At 41.7% G+C, this 10,820-nt stretch overlaps 1 protein-coding gene across 1 annotated transcript; it reads left to right on the top strand.

The window, feature by feature from the left end:
* The first annotated feature begins 6,719 nt into the window (after positions 1–6,719).
* Positions 6,720–9,113, top strand: LOC130471630 (uncharacterized). Its single transcript, XM_056841867.1, has 4 exons — positions 6,720–7,033; positions 7,097–7,908; positions 8,203–8,501; positions 8,913–9,113. The coding sequence occupies exons 1-4, from the start codon at positions 6,720–6,722 to the stop codon at positions 9,111–9,113; spliced, it is 1,626 nt and encodes a 541-aa protein (XP_056697845.1).
* Positions 9,114–10,820: the final 1,707 nt, after the last annotated feature.

Below are 10,820 nucleotides of genomic sequence, written 5' to 3'. Positions count from 1 at the left end.
TAAGTGTGTAATACCTCGTATTTTTCTGAATTTATAAATATATTTTAATGTATTTATAAAGTATGTTTACAAATTTCAGAATTTAAATTTCATTTAATATGCGTTTAAATGTGGTTTTAATTAAATAAAATATTTATTATGTTTATTTAATTCCGAAACGAAATTAAATGAATTTATTATTTTATTATTTAAGCCAGGGAATTTATTGGGTCGTATTTCAAAATTATTTAGATTCAGTTTCGAGCCCAATCCAATTTAGTTGGTGAACCCAACAAAGCCTTCTAGTAATTACTTCTAATTAAACCCAATTGCAAGCCCAATGCAAATCCCTAAAATCTAAGCCCACTAGGGATTATGAACCTATAAATACCCCTCTGCCTCATTAATTATCCCCTCTTAAATTTCAGAATTCTCTCTCCTCTCTTGCTCTCACTTTCGGCGTCCCTCTCCCTTCGTGCGTCCCTATTCCGCACACACCGAGCACCTTGCTCGTGTGCCTTGCTTGTTGCATGCTCGTGTGTTGATGTGCACAGCAACACTCGCTCTCACCCTCTCTCTTTTCTCTTGCCTCTCGCATCCCCTCATCGCATAGCCCACACACTCGTGTGATGCTGCTCTTGCGCTGCGTGTTGTTCTTGTTGTTGTCGAGTGTGCTGCACCCACACACACTCGTCTCTCTTCTCTCCCTCGTGCCTGTCGTGCACCAAAGCCAAAGCCTTGCTGCTGCTTCCCTTGCCTGTCGTGCACACACACACGGTTGTCGTGTGTTGTGAGTGTTGTTATTCCGTATACTCCGTATGTTCTAGCCCTTTTTCGCCAATCACATTCAATTCGTGATTGTACCGTGGTATAGGCCGGATTGGTAATACTCTCTTCTTCCTTGCCTAATTCTATTTCAATTCCGTATTTAAAATTATATTTTTATGATTGATTTTGATTATTTAAACGGCTGGGAACGGTTATGAATACCGTATTGTGATGTTTTACGTGTTTAAATTCATAAGTATGATTTTAATTAAAAGAGTCATTATTTTCATATTTTGTTATTTATTAAAGCTTAGATTTTTAATGTCTAAACGTGATTTTTATGGTTAATTAAGATTAGGATTTTAATCTTAATATAATGGGTAATTGATTTCCATAATTTAAAGTTGTTTTTCAATTGTGGAAATTAAACTAAATTTTCAGATATAATTCAAGGCTTTAAAGTGTTGATTTTAATGATTTTTAAGGCGAAAAATTAATACTTTTGTACTAGGACTTTAATCCTTCAAGTGAGACTATTATTTTAATTATGAGCAACTAAATCCTAAACGAATCAAATGTTTTAGAACTCTTAAAAGTTTCTGGAAATTTAATAAGCATGGATAATAATTAAGTTTTATTATTTTAATTATAGGAGGTGATTTCTAGCCTTGATTGTGATTCGCAAAGTGGCCCCCATACTTAGATACTCGAGATACGTACATGCCTAGGGTGACCACCGTTTACATGAGGATTATGACAAATATTATTTGTGAATCATGTGATTTGAAGTATTATTGGATTCATGTTTGATGTTGGGAATAAGCATGATATGGTTCATTGTTGAATTATGAAGCTTATGTGAACAGTCATGTTGTGACCCTTTTATAATTGCTGAATTATGTCAAGCATGTTGTTCAAGTTTATATGCATGTATGAGTGTTTCACATGCAAGAATTTTATTTATGCTATTGTACGGGATGTCTAGCATACTTTAAGCCAAGTGGTTGTGCCGCAGTGCAATATTTATTCTACCGCTGAGTAGAATATGTTTGTAAAGTTTATGTGAATTGAACTAAGGACTATTCGTGCCTTGTGCACACCCCACTTGTTAACTAGAAATGTTAGGTTATCTCAATAGCATATTGAGAAGGAACAATGGGAGCAATATCACTTGAGTCCTATGTTTGATCACATCTCCTGAAGGATTAAAATGAAGTGTCATTGTTAATTGATTATATTGTATGTCTTGTTGTTGTGTCTTGAGTTCACCTTGTGCATAGAATATTAATTAACGTAAGGTGCAACCAGAATGAGCTTCAAAACTCTTGTAACGTATATACCTTTAGTATGAACAATGGGGGAAGTCCTTCTGGAAAACTTGTACTCCTTGAATGATACAGGATGTTATTTCATTCTTTCTTTTATGCTTTTATGCACTGGAATTCCTTCGGTATGGCCCGACTGTTGGTAGTAGCCCGACCTTTAAAAAATTTGGTGTGTGGTTGGCTTCCAACACCTTTTTCTTTCCTTTTATTGATATTTTCTTTTACCCGTTCGAAGCTAATTCTTATTAATCTGTGAGTCAAGAGTCGTGTCAAGTGTCGAGTCTTGTCTCCATGATTTCTTGTTTATTAAATGGCTTTTGCATGTGGATTATTATATTGTTGAGTGAAGTATGTTAGACTAGGATCTCATTCTAGCTTGTTTGTACTCAGCTTTCGCTGACTTCGTGCTTCATGTCTTTTGGTCATGGCCTTTGCCTTAATGACCCTATGATGATCCGTCATTGCATTTTTATTGTTGGGGAGTAGATTTTAATAAACAGGTTTGTAGAGATAACTTGCGGGAGAAGTTATCATGGGATTATGGTTGAGAGATTATGTTTTCTCTTCCGTATTTATAAACTCTACATTTATCTTCTAGTGATGACTACAATATTTATTTAAACTTTAGTTAATGGATTTCTAAACTATCTAATGTTTGGTTTTTGGGCCTTAATGGCTCCAAGTTGTTAAACGACCATTAACTATTTATTATGTTTGAAAGTTAGTTAAATTTTGCTGCGTAATTCTGGTAAATAGCCTTAGCCGTTATCACGGTGGGGTAATATCTTGGTAATTCCTTTGTCTTAAGTTGGAAAATGTTTTATAAAAATCAAGGAATAATTAGGACGTTATAAATTGGTATTTGCAGAGCTGTAGTTTAAGAATTGCTTTGCATTAAATAATAGTGCAAGGTGGTAATTCCTTAAACTACGATTTAGAAAGCTACTTAATAATAATTCATAATATTTGAAGTGGTCTTTGGGGAACTTTAGGATTTTCGAAGTTGTTTTGAGTACTCAATATTTTGAAAATTCAAATAACAATTATTTTTAAGTTATTTGAAATTGAGTAAAATTTCGAATTTTATTGATTTAATTTTATTTTGTTCGAATTTTAATGAATTCGAAATAAATTCGAATCATTTTTTAATTTTCCAAAATTTTGTGGAAATTTAGATTTTTCAAAAAAAAAATATATATTCTTTTATTTTTTTTAATTAATTTTCCGAAATTAATTAATTATTTATTTTTTAATTATTTTTTCGGAAATTCTTTTGTTCGAATTAATTTATTTAATTATTCGATTAATTACTTTAGTTTTCGATTTTAATTTTAATAATTTCGTTTAAATTTGAAGTTATTTATTAAATTAATTTCGAAAATTATTATTTATTTCTAAGTGAGAAAAGGGTAGATTAAGAAGGGCATATTTAGACTAAGTATGCATTTAATCTAAGTATGCATTTTAATCAAGTGTTTAGGTGATTACGTATTGATTATGTGATCTTGTATTTAAAGTTCAATCATGTTTTATCTTGCTTTATGTGATTAAGGACATGATGAGCAGCAACTGATGCTATCAAGTTCACTACGGAAACAAGCAGCATCTGATGCTATCAAATTCACCATGGATACTGCACTTTTTTGTTTCCGTAATTGAAATTCAATGTTATATGTACTTCATAGTTGCTAATTTTAATGATGGATAAGATCTTGTTGTTCAGATCATGTTTTGAAATTACAGTCAAAGTTACAAGCAATTGGAAAGTTATGAAGTTGATTTATTTAAATATATGTGTTATTCTTATAAACAACCGGCTAAAATGGGGCAAAAATAATAAATTTCATTAATAAAAAAATGGGGAATAGAGAACGGTTGCATATGGCAACTGCTCCATATCTTAGCGTAAACGAGAAGATATATAGGACTTGATGTGGGCTTAAATAGTTGCCATCTTAAAGCCCAAGGAGGTCAAGATAGCTAGACAAACGAATCCATGGCCCAAGCCCAAAAAGCAGGCCTGGACCTGGGAATTCAGGGAAACCAAAGGAACAGCCTTTAGTTAAAGAAGCCCATAACCTCCGGCCTAACTTGCTGAAAGGCCTTTTTGGCAACAGGACACGTGGCCCTTATCCAACGGAGCACGCCTCCCATAGATGGGGGTGAGGGATCATCTCCCCAAAAACCCTAGCACTATAAATAGTGCAGATCCCTAGGTAAACGAATCAATCAGTTCATTCCCACCAACTTAGTATTAACTTTTCTCTGCCCTCGCTCTACCAATTATTTCTCTCTCTAGCATATACTTACTTAAGCATCGGAGGGAATATTCCTACGGGAATATTCTTGTTTTGCAGGATACCAGAAGTTCGTGCCAGGTCATACTTGATACCTCCGAGGAACGTGTGACACGTCATCACCGTAAAAGATCCCACAACATTTGGCGCCGTCTGTGGGGAGGTACAGTGTCATGGCTGAACTTCAATCTGAGCGCGGAAAACCCCTGGACGAAATGGGACTCCTTGTCAGGGGAGGGACGTTTAAAAATTAGTCCAACTATCATTTTGACGCAGCAACTAGCCGGCCTGCCTCCGCGAGGCCCGTGCAGCACTTGTTGAATGATCCGCATCAAGATATTGCAGATGAATGGCAAAAAGGGTTTCAGCACGTCCTTCAAAAAGATCTCACTAGGTCCCTCCATGATACCAACCCTGAGCATGATAATGGCAGGATGATGGAACCTTTATCAGAAGATCTCGACTCACCCATGAAAGGACACACTCTGGAGAAGGAGAGTCGGCATGTAAAAGAAGAACGTCCAGGAAGACGGACGACACAAGCTTCACAGAAGAACGATGAAACTCAGGGTCATCACTCTCTCAAGATTCCTAGCAGGCAGCATGAGAACGTCACCTTGAGAAAGAATTGTCGCAGCACTGAGGTGAAAAGAAGGCGAAGGAGGTCATCAACTAGAGGCTCCTTTATGTTCAACACGGCTCTTGAAAACATTCTCTTGGCTGAGAGACCGAGTCTGGGAATAGAACCGTCCACCCGACGACTGGTCACCTCCAGCCAACAGGCCCCGTTCTGTGCTTTCCACAAAGATGAAGAACACGACACCCAAAACTGTCGGATGTTGAGGAAGATATTAAGTGATCATGCAGCTGAAGGACGCCTCCACCAGTACATTCATTTAAAGGACGCAGAAAAAGAAACAAGTCTCCCCTCCAAGAAGTATTCAGACGAAGAAGTTATGGTAATATTAGGGGGGATAGCTGTAGGAGAACCATGTAAGGAAGGACGGCAAGCAGGTCCATCTGATCTTCGCCCCGCACAGATGAATCTACCCTCTGTAGAAATTTCCAAAGACGATTACAGAAGGGCGGCAGCACCATATGACGATGACCCTCTGGTTCTAGAAATTAAGGTGGCTAATCTCAAAGTGAAGAGAGTACTGGTGGACACGGGGAGCTCGCCTGACATAATCAGTCTGCACTGTTTGCAGAAATTGAAGCACGATCCTGAAGCCATAGAAAAAGTATTCGGGCCCTTGGTAGGATTCGGAGGAAGCATCGTTCGTCCAATTGGCTCCATCTTACTCCCGGCCTCCATTGGAGTTCCCCCAGTGACCAAAGAAGGCGGCATCCGGTTTATAATTGTAGCAAACCTCACCGCTTTCAATATCATACTTGGCTGTCCAACACTCAACGACCTAAAAGCCGTGATCGTTCCTCATTTACTACTGGTCAAATTCGTAGGAAGTAACGGACGCGTTGGGTCCCTCTATGGAAATCAACAGCTGGCCAGGGATTGTTACTTATCGACATTAGAGCCACCGGCCTGGGAGCCTCTCCGAAGGGAAACGAGCAAGCTAAACCTCTGACAAACCGTCGTAAAACTCGAGAGACACCAATAGAGCACAATGCAGAAAGACGACCTGAGCCAGTGGGAGCACACTATGCCATAATTCTGGACTTAGCGGACCCGTCTCGAACGGTCCCCATTGGGATTCCCCCTGACGACCCCATATCGACAGCATTAGTGCAACTGCTCCGAGAATACAAAGAAATATTTGCCTTCACGGTAGAGGAGATGCCAGGCATTGATCCGGCAGTAGCCGTGCACAGGCTTAATGTGGATAGCGCTATAAAGCCAGTACGCCAGAAGAAAAGGAATCATGGAGAAGCAAGAAATTTAGCCGCCGCTGCTGAGGTTAAAAAGCTCATGGACGCAGGCTTCATACGTCCATGTCAGTACCCAGACTGGGTGGCTAATGTAGTACTGGTACCCAAGCCTAATGGGACATGGAGGATGTGTGTCGATTACACCAATCTCAACAGAGCCTGCCCCAAGGACAGTTTCCCACTGCCAAAAATAGATCGACTCGTCGACTCAACGGCGGGGCATGCCATGATGAGCTTCATGGACGCCTACTCCGGATTTCACCAGATCCCTCTGTGGCCCGAAGATCAAGAGAAGACGTCATTTGTCATGGAACAAGGATTGTACTGCTACAAAGTAATGCCGTTCGGTTTAAAAAAATGCCCCAGCCACCTTCCAACGGTTGGTGAACACGGTTTTCGCGAAGCAATTGGGGAGGAATATAGAAGCCTATATCGATGATATGATTGTAAAAGCAAGCAAAAGATGGATCACCTCGACGATTTGCAGGAAACCTTTGAGACCCTCAGGACATACCAAATGAGACTCAATCCAAAGAAGTGCATATTCGGGGTATCCTCTGGCAAGTTCCTTGGCTTCTTGATTGATGAAAGGGGAATTGAGGCAAATCTGGACAAGGTACAGGCCGTCATTAATATGACGTCGCCGAGGACGGTCAAAGATGTGCAACGCCTAACTGGATGTCTTGCCGCCTTGAGACGATTTTTATCTAGAGCCGGAGACAAGTGTCATTACTTTTTCAGTACCATCAGAAAGGGGACCCAGTTTGAATGGATGCCGTAAGCAGAGACCACCTTCCTCCGTTTAAAAGAACATCTGCACACTCTGCCACGGCTGGTCAGCCCCCTCTCAGGAGAAGTTTTGTATCTGTACCTTGTCATCTCAGAGTACGCACTAAGTGCCGTCTTGCTTACAGAAAGGGATGGGACGCAACTACCTGTCTACTTTGTCAGCCACATGTTGCAGAATGCCGAACTCAAATATCCAACTGTTGAAAAATTCGGCTTCGCTCTGTTCTTGGCTAGTAAGAATCTTCGTCCATACTTCCTGGCTCATCGGCTGATAGTGTACACAGATCAACCTCTAAAGCGACCATTTACCAATCTGGAGGCGTCCGGAAGAATGCTCAACTGGGCAATTGAGCTTAATGCCTTTGATATTTCGTATGAGCCGCGGAAGGCAATAAAGGGACAGGCATTTGCTGACTTCATTGCGGAGCTGACCAAGCCACCCTATTTGAAGAATGAAAAAACCCAGTGGATAGTTCACGTGGACGGCTCTGCCACCCAAAATGGGTCGGGAGCCGGCGTTATCTGCGAATCACCAGAAGGGGATGTCTATGAATATGCAATGCGTTTTAACTTTCAGGCGTCAAACAACGAAGCTGAATACGAAGCCTTGATATGCGGAATTCAGATGAGCAAAGCAGCAGGGGCGGCAGACGTCCTGGTTTTATCTGACTCACAGTTAATCGTCAGTCAAGTAAAAGGAGAATATGAGGCCAAGGATGACGCCATGATAAAATATCTGGAAAAATTCCGCCAGGAAGTTCAGCAGCTGTCTAACTTTGAGATACAACATATACCCCAGTCTGAAAACAACAAAGCAGACGCTCTGTCCAAACTAGCAAGCTCAGCGTCTTGCGATACGCCACGTCATGTGTTTTGGGAAGTAAAACAGCTCAAAAGCATTGACGCCTCGAGGACAGACATCCTAGACCGAACAACCACCTGGATGGATGATATTGTTAATTTCAAAATGAATGGAGTACTCCCTGATGATCCCAAGCAGGCAGAAAGATTAAAAAGGAAAAGTTCCTGGTTCGAGATATGGAATGGGACTCTATACAAAAAAGCTTTCTTGCGGCCTCTTCTTCGCTGCGTAACCCCCGAGAAGGGGCATGAAGTACTGGGAGATCTTCATCAGGGATTATGCAGCTCTCACATAGGAGGGAGGGCCCTGGCAGAAAAAGCCCTAAGAACTGGATACTATTGGCCCACTCTCAAAGAAGACGCTCTTGACTTGGTTAAGCGGTGTGATAAATGTCAACGATTTGCTCATCTAATTCGACGGCCAGCACAGAGACTGACACCAATCACCAGCCCTATACCATTTGCCAAATGGGGGATGGACTTATTAGGTCCCTATACAACGGCACCAGGTGGATTGCGTTATGTGATAGTTGCCGTCGACTATTTCACCAAATGGGTAGAAGCTGAAGCTTTGAAAAACACTAAGGCTCAAGATGTGAGAGCATTCATCTGGAAAAACATCATCACAAGATTTGGCGTGCCTCAGTCTATTGTCTTTGACAACGGGCCGCAATTCAAGACGCCCAAATTGGAAGATTGGTTGGCTGACCATGGTATCACAGCATGTTTTGCATCAGTGGGACGCCCCCAAGCTAACGAACAAGTAGAAGCATTCAACAAAATCATCTCTGAAGGGATGAAAAAGAAGCTTGATGAGGCGAAGGGCTTATGGGCCGACGAGTTACCCAATGTTTTATGGTCTATACGGACCACGGCAAAAAACTCCACAGGAGAAACACCATTCTTGTTAGCTTATGGAGCTGAAGCCGTCCTACCCATTGAAATGTGTGAACCAACTCTGCGCGTCATGTTATTTGATGAAGACGCCAATTGGGAAATGATGAAGGCGACCCTGGATTTCTTGCCAGAAACAAGAGGTCTGCGACAGCAGCTATACAAACTCCGAATGACGAGGGAGTACAACAAAAGGGTCTCTAGAAGAATATTAAAAGTCGGAGATTTTGTGCTTAGAAAGATGGAAGCCGTTGGACGCGCCAATGAGCAAGGGAAACTCACTCCTACTTGGGAAGGTCCATATGAGATTTAGAAGAGGTTCGAGACGGAACATACCGGATCCAAGACATGCAGGGGCGTCCGATTTTGCGTACATGGAATGCAGATAACCTCAAGAAGTACTTTTTCTAGATTAACATTTATGTTATCCTGATCAACTGTTTTGTAAAGACGTCCAAAACATAGACGCACCATGTAGCATGCTTTAACATTAAATGAAAAATTCCCTGCAAGCCGGCCTTGCTGGGAAACCTTTATGACAAATATGTTACCAAATTTCTTGGAGAAGTGCAAACTAACATTCTCTCAAGAAGTAAAGACTAGTCGTCTAAAGGCCTAAGAAGTAGCCCAGATTAGCACCCTCACTAGGCTGATCACCTAGAACACAGGGGTCACACATTTCTCAAATAGCTATATAAAGTAGCTAAAGACCTCGGCAAAAAGACCAAGTCAAGCATTTGACGTCTCAATTTAGGGGCGTCAGCCATAATCATAGAATCAATCACAAATAAACAGAGATGACAAAAGCTAAAGAGCAAAAAGCGTTCAAAAGACGCCTAGTCATTCCAAAAAAAATAGTCATAATTACAAAATTATGCACATGGTGCCACTAAGCAAGGCGTCACAAAAACAAGCCCAAAATAAATACAAGGCGCCTAGAAGCCCTCATTCATCTTCATCGCTGGGAACAAACTCAGGAGGAGTGCGTCCTTCCTTCTGAGCCTTCTCCACCTCAATTTGATAGGTGAGGAACTTCTCAAACCAGCTGAAGGGGCATTCACTGGCAAATTCAGCATTGCATGCAAGCTCCATGCCCCTTCGAGTTGATTTCTCACCTAGCATGACCGACTGGTCGAGAACACTCTTTGACGAGGCAACCTCCTTGCGAGCCGCCTCCAACTGGGCTTCCAACTCCTTAAACTGAGTCTCAAGACGAGAAACTTCAGCTTCCTTCTCCTTAATCTTCTCAGAAAGGTTCTCCATTTGAGAAAAGTTCTGATCGATTTGTTTAAGGCGGCCCGCATTCTCAGCACGTTGGGAGGTCAGGGACTTGGTCACAGCGTCAATCTCCTCCTGCCTGTCAAAACGAAGTTTCTCCAGCTCGGCGAAATGCTGATCGCCGCACTGACTGGCGAGAAGACGGTGTCGAGCCTCTTCATGCACCAAAGCAGTGCGCCACTTCTTTAGCGAGACCAGCAGGATAAACATCTGCACAAAACAGCAAGAGTATAAAACAAAAGAAAAACGAGAATATACAAATAATGAAGGCATAATGAAACTCACATCTAGTGCCGAAGACTGCATGGCGGCAAGCTGATTCTCGGCCGCCTCAGGAAGGGTCTCAGCATACTTGGGAGAAATAGCATTGCGCATCAAAGTCATTATCCTCCTCCGGTCATGAGAGTTAAACCCGCCTAAAGAAGGGATCTGATCCAATTCAGCATCAATGTCTTTCTGAGGGTCGGGTATTTCTATGGGAAAAACAACGGCCTTAGAATCTCTGGGAGAGACTATAGAACTGCTAGACGAGGAACGGCAGGTGGTTACGATGTTGGAGTAAAACTTACCCCCGGAATTCCTAGCCCTTTCCGCCGCCTTCAGAGGAATATTCCGGCGGACGGCTTCAGCAATTCCCTCAAGAGGATCAACCGCCGCTCCAGCTTTCCGAGAGCTAGGGGAAGCGGATGCAGTCTGAGGGACAACAAACACCTTGGACGCCTTCGAAGCCGTTGACTTGAAG

The sequence above is a fragment of the Spinacia oleracea genome, chromosome 4 (genome assembly GCF_020520425.1).
Source record: "Spinacia oleracea cultivar Varoflay chromosome 4, BTI_SOV_V1, whole genome shotgun sequence".
NCBI lineage: Eukaryota > Viridiplantae > Streptophyta > Magnoliopsida > Caryophyllales > Amaranthaceae > Spinacia > Spinacia oleracea.
This window is presented reverse-complemented; position numbering and strand designations above follow the sequence as displayed.